The following is a 15,201-nucleotide window of genomic DNA, read 5'->3' on the forward strand; positions in this document are numbered from 1 at the left end:
GGTTTAGTATCCAGAGTTCTCTTTATTTTTTCTCTCTTCTTCTTCAGGGTACGTAATGTACCAGGGAACAAAGAACAAACAATGTAGTCAAGAGTCAAGTCGGAGGGGAGCTGGGAACACCAGTGGGAGCTGAGTACGACAAATAATACAGGAGATCATGATAATAGTAATATGGAAGGTTTCATCATGGATAGCGATATCGATTGTTGATTGAGAAAATCAACAAGCGCAGATATAGAAGTAAAATATAGTGCCCTATCAAAAGAACTAGCTAGCTTTTCCAAAAGAATATTGATTTTCTCTTTTAAGTTTGTAGATCAACGGCTCTGTTGCCGTATAACGGGCAAATCCAGTCGACGAAAACGAGAGGAGAGAAAAATGGTGAGACAGTCTCGGATAGACAGGGATGACAGTTGAGACTTCTTTTATCCTACGACCGAACCAATTGAATCCCCCACCAAGCATCTGATATCACACACGGAGGCCACCAAGAGATACCCCGCCATCTAACACGTGACACAGATCTGGGGTGCAACTGTATGGGTATGCCGGGCTTTTCTGGATGATGATCTATTATATGAAGTCATCGTGCGTCCTCAGAGAACCATGTCTATATACAAGATATGCTGTTGCTTCTTGACAAAGTAATAGCCTCCAAATAGATCCCTTAAGCTGCTGGACCGGAATAAAGAAAATGCTCAAGTGCGCTCAGCTCTGAGGGCCAGTGTATGAGAACAAAGCAAAACAAAATGACCCGGAAGTCCTTTTCGCCAGTTCGTGAATGTCGGAGGAACATAACAAAGCAAGCATGATGTAACGTATGCGGTCTAGATGTATATGTATAAGATGAGCTCAACAATATGTTAGGAAGTATTATGCAGAAGATGCAGGGGCAGTGAACATTAGTATGCAATTGAAGCCCAGGTAAGATGGCAAAATGGCATGATGTTGAGAGTGGCTGCGAATATCGGATTGTCGATACGCAGGTGGTTACTCCGATGGAGCGCCATTTGAGGTCTCTCTCTGCGCCAGACTGGGACTGGTCCCCGTCTTCAGATAGTTCTCGTACTCTCCAATGCGCTTTCCACCTTGGACCCACCGCTCGCGGTACGCAGCCCTCCTTTGGTCAGCAAGTTGGTTCAGAGTTGGCCAGTAGGTCGCATGGTCGTATCTGAACTCGACATCACCCCCCATAGATTTCATCAGCTGAGCTGCAGGGACATGTTGACGCAGATCCTCATTGAACTTGAGCTTCTGCCGGGTCAAAGGATCAATGAACGGGGTGATCAACTTGAAGAATCCCATGATCATGAAGGGCACTAATGCACACAGTGAGATCAGTATAAGGAAAAGATAGAGATGCGAGCGTCACCTACTGTTGATGACCAACGCTCGACCCAGTCTCTCGGGATAGTGATTTTGGAGAAAGTTGAGGGTCTGTTTGGCCTGGCCGACGCTCGCATTCTGGCCCGACTTCGTTTCGTTGTAGTTGACAATCAGCGCCAAAGTCTCCTGATCCGGCCCCATCAGATCAATCAACCGCTCCAACATGAAAACCAAATGTTGAATCTGGCGGTCGCTCTTCTCAGTGTTTTGATTCGACGGCAGAAGGTAGAGACAAGGACGCGCATGGATGTCATATCCAAGGATGACCTGCTTTCCCGTCTCATTCTCAACTGAGATAAAATCCTCAGTCAGCTTTTCCACGCCGTATTCACGACGCCACGTCAGAGTACGCTCAAGTCGTGCAATTGCTTCGGACACGTTCCATTTCGTCGCCCGCAAGTATCGAAGCAAACATTCCCGGGTCAAGAACATGCGCTCATTGTCAGTGAGGGGTTCTGTCGGGGCGTTCTTCGCAGACGTTGTCGGTACTGTTGTCCAAGCGGAAACGGCCTTAAGAACAGAATCGTATTTTTCCTGTTGGTCGGGGGTGAGCTCAGCAGACGGAGTAGGCTTGGCCGAGTCGAGAGGACGAGGGAAGGGCTTCTGAATGAGCCCATCAGCCGCTGAGGATGGGAGCTCCAGTTCAATATCCTTGCCATTGGTTGCAGGCTGAATCTGCTCGACAGTGTCACTGGAATTTTCAGCAATTGCCGATGGCACGCTTGTCTGTGAGTCGACTGCCTCACCGCTGCGGGCTGACGTAGCGGGGACAGGGGGTTCCGATGTTGCACTCATTATTGCAAGGAATAGAAATAGTATGCGATTCAATTAAGTTCAGATCTATGGAGGGTATCCTAGGCAGTATTTCAGGGGGCAATGGCTCGCATAATATAGACTGGAGACAATGGCAGCTCCCCTGGAAGTTTTTGCTCTTTTCTGCGCAAGTTTCAGCGCTGAGTAGGCTCAGTGTTGATCGACAGGCCCACAGGATGATCGTTCGACACAATAATAATAGACGGAGTACTTACGTGGACTTGTTTCCCTGAGCCCATAGCTTAATCGGGAAGGCGGTCACCTTTTAATTAATTTCCCCGTCCTGTACCCAGCACGCGGCGCGCGTTCTCCGCGCGTTCTCCAATTTCGGATTACCAGCACTGGGGGAATTTACTTTGCTCCTACAATCGAACGCAACGCCGTTAGAACTGACTCGGTGTCACCATGGAGGATATTGTTGGGGAGCTCAATGAGCTCTTCGCAGCTTCCTCTCCCGATGGACTTCCTAAAGATGTTCTCGCAGAGCTTCAATCCCTTCTGCGAGTCCACTCGATCGCTCCTCAGGAACTATTTTACAAATGGGAGTCATTCTGCTTAAAGATGGGCTCCGAAGAGACCAAGCTGAACCTAGAGACTGTGAGGCTGTTCAAGCGTGATGTTCAGGAATCGCTGGAGCGAGAGACTCGAAGCAAGCCCAGCCGACAATTACCCACCGCTACCCCGCGCGCAGCAGCAGCAACTGATGTTTTTGGGATGTAAGTCGCAGAGGCATGCCGTATCTGGAGGGGAGTTTGTTGACATTGTTACTATAGATTAGACGGATTAACCCCAAATGCGCCCCACGGTCGAACGCCGAACTCAGCCAAGCGGAAAGCGGACTTCGCATCACCCTCTGCATCTAAACTTGGAAAGGTCGATTCTCCAATCGGTTCTAAGACTCTGCGAAAGCCTATGAATGGGGCTGCTACAGGAGATGGAGCGCAGTATGTTTGGAGAATGCTATCCCGCATTGCTGGAGCAACATGATTGACTGCGGACACAGGTCTGTGCCTTTCTCGGAGCGCCAGAATTCCGGCCAGACGCTTGAAACCCTCAATGCGCACCTGTCGATGCCAGAGACCCCCATGGCTCCCTTTTCAGAGGCACGGATACGGCCCACTGCGAACACGGACCTGAAGAAGTTCGGATACAAGCCAATGGCAATGCGACAGTCTGAAGCATCCGAGATCCTGGATGACCGCATTGACGAGTTCACGGCCTTGTTCCAGAAGGAATACGAAACAGAGGATCTCCCCTTCGGCAGTGCAGCGACCCAGAGCACCAGCGAGATCGTTGCGGTCGGACGGATTGCGTCAGACAGCATGGAAGGAAAGCTTAACCCGGCCTCTCTTGTACTTGAGACTTCGAGACGGACAGGAGCTGGAGTACGTGTGCCTCTGAAGGTGGATACTCTACCATCGGTGAACTTTTTCCCGGGACAAATTGTTGCTCTGCAGGGTATTAATGCGTCCGGGAACTACTTCTCGGTCAAGGAAGTCCTATCCACCCCGCTTTTACCGCCCGCTGCATCATCTGTGCCCACTATGGAAGGTATCAACGAAAGATTGGAGGAGGCAGGCTCTTCTCCATTGAATATAATAATCTCCTCGGGGCCATACACAGCCGACGATAACTTAGATTTCGAGCCGCTCAATGAGATATGTCAGAAGGCGGCCGAGAACTATGCAGACGGACTCGTCCTCATGGGTCCATTCTTAGATATCGAACACCCACTGCTAGCATCGGGAGACTTCGACCTCCCAGAAACCAACGGATACGATCCAGACACCGCCACCCTAACAACAGTATTCCGGCACTGCATCACGACACCCTTACAGAGATTAGTCGCGGCAGTACCTAGCATCACGATCGTGATGGTTCCCTCCGTCCGCGACGCCGTGAGCAAGCACGTCTCCTGGCCGCAGGAGCAGCTCCCGAAAAAGGAACTCGGCTTGCCCAAGCAGGTGCGCATGGTATCCAACCCAGTCACTCTGTCTCTCAACGAGACCGTCATTGGCTTGTGCTCTCACGACGTCCTATACGAGCTGCGAAGAGAAGAGGCTCTGCACGGCAAACCCAAAGAAGGCAACCTGCTCACCCGGTTGTCCAAGTACCTCGTCGAACAAAGGCACTTCTACCCGGTTTTCCCACCGTCATCGCGAGACGCTCTTCCCAAGCCCGGGATCGAGAACGGACTAGCCACGGGCGCTACCCTGGATGTCAGCTACATGAAGCTAGGCGAGTGGTGGAACGTCCGACCAGACGTGCTAATCGTTCCCAGCATGCTCCCACCGTTCGTCAAAGTGCGTACCCCTATTCTCCATCCCCCATCCACCTATTACAACACACACTCACAATATCAAACAGGTAGTAGACAGCGTCCTGGTAATCAACCCAGGCACACTCTCCAAACGCCGAGCAGCAGGAACCTATGCGCAAATGGCCATCCACCCACGAGAAATCACCGAAGAAGAACGCGAACAAAAACACATCAGCCACAAACTGTACGAACGGACACGGGTAGACGTTATTCGCATCTAAAGTGTAGTACCTCGTTGGATTAACTAGATATACCATAGCATGTATAAGGCGGGCGTCGGGCGTCATAATGATAATGAAACATTCCATTCCACAAGGGAAAAAACATAATAAAAGAAACAAAAGGGGTATCAACCAACCCATCTATGCTTAAAAAACCACAACCCAATCCGTCCCAATCCATCCCACCCCCCTCTTCTCCCTCTCCCTCCCCCACAACAACCAAAAGGAAAAGAAAGAAAGAAAGAAAGAAAATCACCGTAAACAAACAACCCTCTTCCCTCCCATCCTCCTCCCCCCTTCCTTAACCCTAACCCCAACGCTCTTCCCACCCGCAGAATTCACCAACCCCTCTAATCCCAAATCCCTCCAAACCGCCTCCCGCCGGCGTTCCATGGCCCTACTAATCCCAAACGCAGCATGCTGGTCGGGGACAACATCATCCTCATCCTCGGGGTTTGGGGGCTGATACTGCGGCGCTACGTAGATGTCCTCGATGGGGAGGAAGGAGGGGATGAGGGTCGGAGACGAGGAGCCGTAGGTGACGGTGTGGTTGTTGTAGAGGTGGGAGGTTGTTGCTGTGCTGGGGGTTGCGGAAGTGTGGGGGCGCGTGAAGTCTTCGAAGTAGTCGGCTAGGCGGGGGTGGTGCATGTGTAGGTGAGTTGGGGTTGAGTCTTTGCTCTGTTTTGTTTGGGGGTTTTGTTAGTAGAGCGGGTTGGTTGGAGGTGAGGTGAGGTGATGGTGGTTTAAGGGGAAGGTACCATTTTGAGGGTTTTGATGTTGGATTTGTGGCTGAGACTTTTTGTGGGTAGTTAGATGAGTGAGGTATTGGTAATTGAGAACGTTGTAAAGTATGTATGTACTGTAAATGAGGTGGATGTAGATGAATGGATGTAAACATCTTGGAATTGACGGCAGTATTTCACCGCGTTTGGTTTATCTCCATGTGACTGTTGTCTTATCTAAATTGGCATGGATTTTATGTACTCACTTACGGGTTTTGGAGACAAAAATGACGGTACTCAGTAGTAGTATAATCGCTAGAAGTCGTTTACACATGCCATACATATTTGAATCATACCCTCTGGCGAAGCCCGAATCTATTAAAAACCGATGCATATCCCGATAACCTGAGCTATATTTTTCATTTCACGAGAATCAAAGGGAACAAAGTGCCCATCATTCACAAGTTCGTACTCATCCGATGCACAATCGGAACCGCGCTTGGCGGCAAGCTGCCCATCTCTGTGACTACCATGTCAACATACTCGGCTGGGGTCACATCGTACATGATGTTCAAGAGCTGTAGATTAGGCGTTTCCTTCCAGTTTGCAAGAGGCGAAGAACCCTCAGGCAGGGGTGTCGACTCTGCTGGGGGAGCATTAGCGGCGGCCTTATTCCCACCTTTCTTCGCATCCCCTTTCTTCGTATCAGCCTCGTCAGCGGGGTCCGGCAGACCCGTCACCTGCTTTAAGGGCTGGCTGGGGACGAGCTCGTCTGCGTCGGCAATTTCGTTGACGACAATGCTGTCAAGGGCGACACGGTCCGTGAACTTGACGGTCTCACAGCAGACAATGACAGGTACCTCGACGCCGCCGGCGCGCTCCTTGGCCGACATGGCGACCAGTGCTGTACCGACACGCGAGTAGAGTCGTCCGTTACTGGTCATGGCGTGTGCGCCGAGGAATACCTTTGTAGCATCCTTGATAGCGTGACTGATACCGTTGACAAGAGAATACTGCACTTCCAGACCCGCATTGGCCAGCGTGCGGGCCAGGTTCTTGCCTTCGAACAACGGACGGGAATCGATGATGGACACGCGGAACCTCTTGCCCTGTTTGTGTGCGGTGAGAAGCGTCTGCTTAACAATCGAACTGCCGGCGAAAGTGACGATCACGTCACCGTCCTGGATCTTCTCTGCGGCGCTGGTTGCAATGACCTGGTCGGCCACGGTAATCTTTTCACGGATGAAGTTATCAATAAAATCGCTCAGCGTTGCCTTAGCGCTGGCCTCGGGGACGGAAGGATCAATAGAGGAGATTGCCAGTTTAAGCGCACGGATAGCGTTACCCTGACTGATCGAGAGAGGACGGCATGTAGAGAGATAGGTAATCTGATGGGATAGGTGGGTAGTCAAGTGACGCGAAAGGGAGGTGCCCAGGGGAGTCGTATAAGCCTCGATGACCTAAAACAGAAGATCAGAATAAAACAGCGCGCCACCAAACAAAGGACTCCCAAATACATACCCGCTTGAAAGCCAGCAACGTAGCCACACAACGAGCACTGCTACCGCACACGACATAATCCCTCATCTGCAGACCCAGCGCCAACACAGCAGGGTGCACTTCCTTTCCGGCACCAGCGATAGTAGTTCTCCTCGGCTGTCCATACAAATGCCCGAAGACGGCGACATTCTTATCCTCCTGCTTCTTCTTCTGTTCCGTAGCGCTGGCCTGTGTAGCAGATCCGCGTCGATGCCTCTGACTCTTGTATGGCTGTCCCGGAGCCTCCTTCCCTCCAGCGCCGCCTCCAATCGAGCCCTTTTTAGGCGGTGCGGCGTTGGGCCCTGGTCCGGCACCTGCACCTCCGCTGGCTTCTCTTTCAGCTCTCTCTTTAGCTCTGCGGGCGGCCTTTTCGGCCTTCGCTTTTTTCTTCAGTTCAGCTGGGCTGAGTTTTTCCTCCCCTGGAGCTCCGCCCGCGGCGGGAGGGGCATCTTTGGACTTAGGCTGTTTAGGTGGCTTGGCGGGTTTGGATGCGCCGTTGGACGGTTGCGGTGGTTGGGAGGAGGGGGGTTGCTGGGAGGACATGTCGGGGGTCGATTGTTGCGTCGCGGGCGCAGGGCTTGGTGAAGTGGAGGGAGGAGAAGTCTGCGCAGGGTCGATGGGGTTCGCCATGGTGGAAAAAAGCGGACTAAAGGACGATGACGACGGAGCGGAGGGGCATTGGCGACTTTTTTTCGATAGTAGAGGGTTGTGGGGATGAGATTGGGACTTTCAAATGAAATGTGACTTTGACTCACCAAATTCGGCATGATGCCATAAGCCGACACTAGCACTAATGCAGCCCTAGTCTCTTCTACCCTATTTAGTGATTTAGCCTTTTTTGAAGCATGTCAATCTTTAATGGATCGTATCTTCTTTGAACCTTTATAATATATAGTTTCATCTTTTTTTCTTTTTTAAATATGTATTCTATTGAATCATAACTAATATCGGACATATATTCCATATCAAGTCGATCATTCAATCATGCCTCACATCCTGACATATACTGGAATCATCATTCATCGCGGAATTAAAAGGAAGGATACCTGAAAGAAAAAGAAAGAAAGAAAAACCATGAAAAATAAACAAAGAAAATAAAAATCGCAAAATGTCCACCGAACAGAAAAAAGAATATCCAGATATCATGAACGAGAAGCATGTACGAAAAGCACTCTGCCACCAGAAACCTAACCCAAACACCAAAATTCCGCAGCGCCCGTCAATCAGAAAGCCACCCTGCAGGCCAAGCCGCCCAACCTCATCAGTTATTCGTCCAAACTTCTCCCAGCGCTCGCCGTCGCTTCCGGCTTCCCGGTTTCTGGATTGCTCGGAATCGTTCATGATCGGAGGCCAGCTTACGCTTGAATAGGTTGATATCCATGAGCAGATCCTCCATATCAGCTTGCATATCATGAGCTTCAAGTTCACGACCCTTAATTCGGATCGTGTCCTCATCTTCCCAGATCAAATCGGGCTCGGGTTCCACATCAGAAATTGGCGATCCGGGACGGTTTTCCTTGTTGTATTCCGTCACAGGCGAAAGACTACCTCTGCGTTTCTCAACGGTCACAGGTGGGATCGGATTTCTCAAACTGTCGAGAGCCAACTTCAGGTGATTGCGAAGTGCTTCATTTTCTGTCTGCAGCTGCTTGATCTTGCATTCACTGACCATCTTCGTCTCCTCCATTAATCGCTGCATTTTCTCCACCTTCTGCTGATATTCCTCCAGTTTCTCGTTCTGGATCTCGCTTTCTCGACGATTTGCCGTCGCCAAACTGACACTGAGCTGCAGCGTACGGATAGTCTCCGCCATTTCGGCGATCTGTTTGTCGCGCTCGGCAGCAGACAAATGGTCTTGGTTGACCCGAGCACGAGTACGGATACGTTTCGCTTGGTCTGCATAGCGGAGAGTAGATAACGTCTCTTCGTAGTCTGACGGGGAAATACAGGCAATCATGGCGGTCTTCGAGTTGCCTCCCAAGCTGTCTTTAAGTAACCAGGTGAGGATCGAGTCGCGATAGGGGACAACATCCTTGCCTTTCCGCTTGCCGGACCGGCCTTGCTTCGGATCCGCCAAGGCGGCAATAACTCGACCTAATGTCGTGAGCGATTTATTAATGTTCGATCCTTCGCGTAGTCGTTGCCCGGTTGCCTCCGTAGATTTAGCTCGTTCCGATCCTGCCAAGTCAACCAGGCGAATTCGTGCTGTACGTTCCGTCGTCTCGTCGGTTGAGAGGTCATGGTGGATTTGTTTTAGGGTTATTGTGAAGACTGCGTGGGAGCGGGACGAGGTATCATTCATCTTGGTGCTCGCTACTGTGCGGGAAACATCACCTTTGCGCATGCATTTCATAAGTTCAGTGAAATTCTTCACCGTTGCCTCGGTCAAGTCTTTCACGTAAGGGCCTTCGGAGGGTGACTCGCGGATCCGAAGGTAATGAGGCGGGTCGGTCCGAGGCACCAGCAAGTCGCGGACATGTTCGTTGTAAACCTCAAAATACGAAACGCGGACGTTGAAGCTGATATCGGGTGACTGAACACTCTCTATGCGCTGAAACAAATCCTCGCAGGTCCGTGGAATTAAGCCCGGTTGGTCCGGAGTGCCCATCATAGTGTAACTCTTGCCGGAACCTGTCTGACCATAGGCGAATATGCAGGTGTGATATCCTTCGAAGTTGTGATCTAGAAATTCTTCTCCCAGGCAGTTGTACACGTCCTCTTGGTGCGCATAGTGATTGTCGTCGATATCGTGAGACCAGAACGAGTTATCGAAGATGAATGATTTATCCTCCAAGACCTTACCCCGTGCTTGTGACTTCGGTTTCCCCTCATCTTCTGGATCAAGTTTGGGCGCCCTTAGCTTGGTCGTCTGCGTCCGAGGATCCATGCTAATCAAGCACTCCGCATTGCGCTCGATTTCTGGAACATCCAAATTTTAGTAAACCGTAATTTTGTACGCCTTCCGGCGCGCACACACCCTACATACCTCTGGGCAGGAACTTCCTCACCCGAACCACGACACGGACATTGCCACCAGGAGTTGGGCTTGAGGCGCCATCCAGATAGGTGCCGTGCATGGCTCCGCCTTCCCTTGCGCGCAGAGAAGGACTGGAAGCGTTCGATCGTAGTGCGGCGGCGGAAGCAGTCGTCGATCGGATTGACGGGCTGGTGATACTCGTTAGGGCGGAGGTATCGGAAGACGAGGCGGATGATTGTGATCCAGGCCCATAGCCATGACCGATATGGTGATAAAACCGCGGATCCAAGGACATATCCAAACTATGTTCACTCAATAACTGTACAAACTGAGTGCTGAGCTCACGTTGGCGATTCACTAGTTGACGGTACATACAGACAAGTGCACCACAGCCGGAGGGAAGGCGATCCGAAATGGTGTTCAAATAAGGATGGAGACAAGACGCTGTGACCCGGCGCAGGGAGTAAGTGGTGCCTTCCCTTCTTGCGGATCAGGGAGTCCTGCGGTTGAAGATTGAATATAAAGGGATCAGTATCCACCCAATATTGACAGGTACATTGACACTCCTTTTAATCAGGGGGGGGGGAGTAAACAGCCGAGAGTTAGTTTACTGGAGAGGGGTCCCTGCGATGGAAAGTGAAAGAGAGAAACATGCAGTAAATGAGCGCAAGGGGGGAGGAGGGGCGAACAAAGAAGCCCTGGTATCTCAAAAACAACCAAGAAGCAGAGATAGGGTCTAATAACAAACGCAAGCGTTTGCAATTGAACCTGAAGATAAAACTCCGACTTCACATGGCGGTCGGCCAGTGACGCTCGTTTGGGTTTTGCCGTTTCCGGACTGGTATAGGCCTCAGGCAGGGAGCGGCCAGCCCGCGGGAGGTGTGGTTGCCATAGCAATCTCCACCCGCCCAAGATCATGGAGTCCACTTGCCAAGGAAGTCTACGACTGTCTACCCAATGCATGTCATAACGTGATACGATTTAAATAAATGTGGCTCATCTACAGTTACACATGTTTCTCCATTCGACCCTGAAATGTCGCCGGTCGGATAACGAACGCCCCGACACGGCAGTAACTATATTTAATTCATTCATCCATACATACGTACATTTCATTATAACATTTTCATCGTTTCTCCTCACCCACAAGGGTCCATCAAGGAAAGACAAGGAGTGCGCCGGGTCGGACAGCGGTATACTATGACACGAAAAACGGCCTAATTGAAGGCGGCATCATCCTCTTTGGTTGGGTGGTGAAAGTTTTTATTCGCCGCTACGTAAGCATCCGCGTAGTCGTGACCAAGCTCTCCTTTCGACAACTTGTCATAATCAGTATATGAGGCGTCAGGGACGGGGTTTCCGTGTTTGTCAACAGTGGTCTCCAGCATCTCCTCTGTATTCCATTTCGAGAAGTCCGGCTTATTAGAGCCGGTCGCGGAGCTCATTGCTTTTTGAGCGGCCTCCTGGCCCTGGCGTAACGTATCCTGAGCTTTCGAAAACATGGCGATGGCCTGACAAGTCACTACCTGATCCTTTCCTTGAATCAATCAAGTCCAGACACTCACGTATCAGTTGAGAATTGTTGTTGATAGTTTAGATCAGTTTAGCAATCCATAAACAAAATCCGGTATGAAACAGAAGAACCTCTTCGACTGCGGGGGGTCTATTAATACTTTAATCGGTGGCGTTCATGATCTGGTGATGACGACGACTTTCATCATCACTTCCTTGGACATGCTTTGTTTGTACAAGGTCATTGACTATAATGCGAGCCACTTATGGCTCGAGAGTCCGCAAAAGGAAGTATGCTCGCTGGGTGGTATCCAGTCAGAACGACCGATGGTCCTGTCTGGAACCGTCCATGCGTGTGGGAAGGTTCTCCGCATCGACAGAGGTGGCTCAAGCCATGATCAGGATAATGATCATATATGGTATCGCGTAACCGGGATGGAAGCTTGTTACTGTCCATGGGGCAGTTGCCCGGGTGTAGTACTCATTGGCCGTTAGTCATTGTGGTGAAAGCCAGAATATCGGGATGATGCAAGACCCACGGGAAGACCCAGTATGAGTATAGTAGGGAATATGCGTCAATTGCATTCATCGAGGTGCTTGAAACCATGAGGGGACACAGAAGCGGGAAATTATACCACCTATTAATAGTAGAGGGTAAGAAATCTACCTGGGTAAAAACATTGTCGGTTTGATTTTGACCAAACATGCACATTCAACTATAGCAGGAGGAATGGGAAAGAAATGTAGAAAATCGTTATTTCCAAAATAAATTACTTACCTTCCGCCCACGCTGTCAGATGATTTAGACTCTCGCTATTGGCTGGGCAGCCGTCATGCAGGGATCCGATACCGTACTAAAACTGCATGATTACTACTAGTATCTTTGCTCGGAGAATTGAACTCGAGGTGACGGGCCATCCATCCGACGGACTAATTCGGAAACTGCTGTCTTTTAACTTTTACATAAGGCTGAGGATTTCAACCCCCTCCTGAATTTCAATACATACGTAGTACGGAGTTTTTTGATGGCTTCGTCGTCAGCCCTATCCGTGCGGGGCGTGGGCCTGGTCCACTCGTGAGATGAAAATGGGGATTCTTTCTGCAGCAGAAGAAATACAATCCAATGGTTCTGCTTAGGGCCAATGTCGCAATCGCGAACCATGCCCAGAAAGTTAGGCACCAGCCATTTGGAGTGACCGGAAGACTTCACCCTTTCCGAAATAGTGAGGGTCAATTTTCTCCGTACGACAACGATCATCCCTAGTCTTTAAACTATGGCGACATCGGACACTCTCCGACCCCAAATGACTCCAACTGCAAATTTTGCGCCCGCGCTGTCTGTCAAACCCGACATTCCACCTTCCTTGGTAAATCCGCTGCAAGCATTCTAGGGCTATAAGTCAAAATAACAACTGCGCACACGATTCTTCTAACCACCTGAGCCCCTGATTCCTTATCTGGTAACACATCAGACCCGAATCAATGAGCGGAAATCCGTCTTCGGGCAACCCGCCCGACCTCGAAGCCCATCAACCACCAGCGAAATCCTCATTCTCAGCATGGTGGACACAATCCGTGGACGTCAAATATACCGACCTCATCTGTCTTCTGCTTTGTTTCACTACCGGACTCTGTGACAGCAGCGCCTATAATGCGTGGTCCTGTTTCTTGGCGATGCAGACGGGTAGGTTCCGACAGCACAACTCCCTTTGAAACAATGTACAGTTCACGATACTGATAATAAACAGGAAACACCATTTTCCTCGGTCTAGGAGCCTCAGGCCAGCCAACCAGTAAACCCTGGGGCTGGTTGAAGTCGCTCTGTTCAATCGCATTCTTCTTCATCGGCGCCTTTACCCTCGCCAATGTCACCCGTCGCGCCGGAGCCCGCCGCCGCAGCACGCTCTTCCTGTCATTCGTGTTCCAGTCTCTTCTGGTCATCATTGCCGTCGCCCTGATCGAAGGCGACCTCATCCCGCACACCTCGGAAGATGCTTCTCTGACAGGTGGTCCTCTCTTCCTGGAACTGATCCCCATTGCGCTCTTGGCGTTCCAGTCCGCCGGCTCCATCACTTCCAGTCGGGCGCTGGGGTACAATGAAATCCCAACGGTGGTTTTGACCAGCGTGTATTTCGACGTCGCATCGGACCCGAAGCTGGCGGCTGTGCCAACGACCAACCCGAAGCGGAACCGACGTATCGGAAGTGTGGTGATGCTGTTAGTGGGAGCTATTGTAGGTGGGTGGCTGAGTCGGAGTAGTGGAGGAATGCAGTCGGCCTTGTGGATGGCTGCTGGGTTTAAGATGGTAATCGCTTTTGGATGGTTGGCTTGGAAGGCGGAGACTGCCCCTTCCAAGTGATCGGTACCTAGCGATGGGCAGTCATGGTGATGTGCGGAGGTTTTCAAGATGTTTAATGGTGTTGATATAGGAGCTAATATGTGATTAGAGCGTTCGATTAGACTAATTTAGACCATAGATCTCCTTTTTATAATTTCTCCACCTGGCCATACAAATTGTAGCGTAGGCTCACCGGATGCTCTGCCGGATCTACAAAATTATTATTTATATGCTTAAGCTTACCTTACACAACAAGACAGGCCCCTTACATATCACCAAATAATCCAAATACACAATTACTAGCTAAGACCAACCAACCATTTCATTAGGATTCCACTCAAAACATATCATTGATCTCCCAGCCACTTTCCTAGCCGATCATGCAGACAATCCGTCACCTAGAGACTGAAAACATTGACCAGCATGACGCATAAAAAGCGAGTATTCAGCAGCGTTTCATGTCTTTAGAATCCAATTCCGACAACCCGTACTTCTTCGATCCATACCAGGATGAATACGATGAGGAGCGAGGTGAAGACCATCCAACCTATGGGCCCGACATGGAAGATCGTTTCAATATACAAGGATTACATCGCTACATGAACAGCTGCTTTGGGATATCTCCAAAAGATGACAACAAGCCTTTCGGTGCTTGCTATAAAGAGTATATATATCCTATCTCTCACCCAAGTACCACTTTGATGGAGGCTAACAGTGATTGTCTAGCTGGGCAGACCTCAACCTCGGGGAGCTAGCCGAATATTCCAAGTACTATTGGTCGGCGTCATCCACATGCTTTGCACTACCCACTCATGATCGATTACCCCATATGAAATGCCTCATGGAGAGCGAAGTCATTGGAGACAATCGATTACTTCGAGATGAACTCATTGCTATTGTAAAAGTCATGGCCGCTCGGTTGAACACAAAGTCCCCCGCCCTCATACAATGGCCCCTGTAAGTTACTGTTCCTTCTCCAAAGGCGATATCTACATTTTACAACATGGTTGGAGCCCTGCTAATAGAAACTGTCATTCAGGTTATGTTATGTTCCATAATGGGTCCACAACAAATTCGCGTACTGGAGGCTTATTTCAACGGCAAAAATCTTATACTTGGAAAGCAAGTTGTACGATATGAAGTAGGAGGATATGGCAACGGTAGATCTACTTACCCGGTGGTGGTTGGGCTTTGCTGTCGGCGAGACGAAGTCAGTCAAAACAGCACCTCTTCCTTAGCCTGTTAGTATTATGCATTAGACGGCATTTCCAGGTGGCTGTTGGGTACTTGGTTTTGTGGGGTGGTATGGCTGTGGCTTTTTCTTTCTTTCTGGGTTTCCTCTGGCGCATGATCCAGGTTATTTGTCAACTGTA

General features: G+C 50.2%; 9 protein-coding genes across 9 annotated transcripts; 4 read left to right on the plus strand and 5 right to left on the minus strand.

The window, feature by feature from the left end:
• Nucleotides 1-819: 819 nt before the first annotated feature.
• Nucleotides 820-2,385, minus strand: BDV27DRAFT_1509 (CRAL/TRIO domain protein). Its single transcript, XM_032071294.1, has 2 exons — nucleotides 1,377-2,385; nucleotides 820-1,319 (listed from the first exon to the last, which is right to left on the minus strand). Exons 1-2 carry the CDS (start codon nucleotides 2,179-2,181, stop codon nucleotides 991-993), a joined length of 1,134 nt encoding a protein of 377 aa, XP_031932664.1. The 5' UTR covers nucleotides 2,182-2,385; the 3' UTR covers nucleotides 820-990.
• A 1-nt stretch (nucleotide 2,386) lies between these two features.
• Nucleotides 2,387-4,798, plus strand: BDV27DRAFT_1520 (DNA-directed DNA polymerase alpha subunit POL12). The gene is made up of 4 exons (XM_032071465.1): nucleotides 2,387-2,915; nucleotides 2,973-3,143; nucleotides 3,203-4,502; nucleotides 4,567-4,798. Exons 1-4 carry the CDS (start codon nucleotides 2,605-2,607, stop codon nucleotides 4,738-4,740), a joined length of 1,956 nt encoding a protein of 651 aa, XP_031932665.1. The 5' UTR covers nucleotides 2,387-2,604; the 3' UTR covers nucleotides 4,741-4,798.
• A 194-nt stretch (nucleotides 4,799-4,992) lies between these two features.
• BDV27DRAFT_152878 (Apc13 domain protein) lies at nucleotides 4,993-5,388 on the minus strand (the record flags this gene model as incomplete). The annotated part of the gene is made up of 1 exon (XM_032071667.1): nucleotides 4,993-5,388. One exon carries the CDS (start codon nucleotides 5,386-5,388, stop codon nucleotides 4,993-4,995), a length of 396 nt encoding a protein of 131 aa, XP_031932666.1.
• A 377-nt stretch (nucleotides 5,389-5,765) lies between these two features.
• BDV27DRAFT_120542 (translation initiation factor eIF2B subunit delta) lies at nucleotides 5,766-7,758 on the minus strand. The gene is made up of 2 exons (XM_032065126.1): nucleotides 6,984-7,758; nucleotides 5,766-6,922 (listed from the first exon to the last, which is right to left on the minus strand). Exons 1-2 carry the CDS (start codon nucleotides 7,629-7,631, stop codon nucleotides 5,921-5,923), a joined length of 1,650 nt encoding a protein of 549 aa, XP_031932667.1. The 5' UTR covers nucleotides 7,632-7,758; the 3' UTR covers nucleotides 5,766-5,920.
• A 504-nt stretch (nucleotides 7,759-8,262) lies between these two features.
• On the minus strand, nucleotides 8,263-10,273 carry BDV27DRAFT_152880 (kinesin-3 family protein uncB; the record flags this gene model as incomplete). Its single annotated transcript, XM_032071668.1, has 2 exons — nucleotides 8,263-9,920; nucleotides 9,988-10,273. The coding sequence occupies 2 exons, from the start codon at nucleotides 10,271-10,273 to the stop codon at nucleotides 8,263-8,265; spliced, it is 1,944 nt and encodes a 647-aa protein (XP_031932668.1).
• Nucleotides 10,274-10,937: 664 nt separating this feature from the next.
• BDV27DRAFT_120548 (uncharacterized protein) lies at nucleotides 10,938-12,194 on the plus strand. The gene is made up of 3 exons (XM_032065127.1): nucleotides 10,938-11,489; nucleotides 11,544-11,970; nucleotides 12,030-12,194. The coding sequence occupies exons 2-3, from the start codon at nucleotides 11,608-11,610 to the stop codon at nucleotides 12,180-12,182; spliced, it is 516 nt and encodes a 171-aa protein (XP_031932669.1). The 5' UTR covers nucleotides 10,938-11,489; nucleotides 11,544-11,607; the 3' UTR covers nucleotides 12,183-12,194.
• BDV27DRAFT_152881 (uncharacterized protein) lies at nucleotides 11,196-11,480 on the minus strand (the record flags this gene model as incomplete). The annotated part of the gene is made up of 2 exons (XM_032071669.1): nucleotides 11,196-11,297; nucleotides 11,352-11,480. 2 exons carry the CDS (start codon nucleotides 11,478-11,480, stop codon nucleotides 11,196-11,198), a joined length of 231 nt encoding a protein of 76 aa, XP_031932670.1.
• Nucleotides 12,195-12,484: 290 nt separating the features above from the next.
• Nucleotides 12,485-13,979, plus strand: BDV27DRAFT_120549 (YoaK family protein). Its single transcript, XM_032065128.1, has 2 exons — nucleotides 12,485-13,174; nucleotides 13,239-13,979. The coding sequence occupies exons 1-2, from the start codon at nucleotides 12,973-12,975 to the stop codon at nucleotides 13,847-13,849; spliced, it is 813 nt and encodes a 270-aa protein (XP_031932671.1). The 5' UTR covers nucleotides 12,485-12,972; the 3' UTR covers nucleotides 13,850-13,979.
• A 307-nt stretch (nucleotides 13,980-14,286) lies between these two features.
• BDV27DRAFT_152883 (uncharacterized protein) lies at nucleotides 14,287-14,789 on the plus strand (the record flags this gene model as incomplete). The annotated part of the gene is made up of 2 exons (XM_032071670.1): nucleotides 14,287-14,492; nucleotides 14,555-14,789. 2 exons carry the CDS (start codon nucleotides 14,287-14,289, stop codon nucleotides 14,787-14,789), a joined length of 441 nt encoding a protein of 146 aa, XP_031932672.1.
• Nucleotides 14,790-15,201: the final 412 nt, after the last annotated feature.

The sequence above is a fragment of the Aspergillus caelatus genome (genome assembly GCF_009193585.1).
Source record: "Aspergillus caelatus strain CBS 763.97 unplaced genomic scaffold BDV27scaffold_10, whole genome shotgun sequence".
NCBI classification, from domain to species: Eukaryota; Fungi; Ascomycota; class Eurotiomycetes; order Eurotiales; family Aspergillaceae; genus Aspergillus; species Aspergillus caelatus.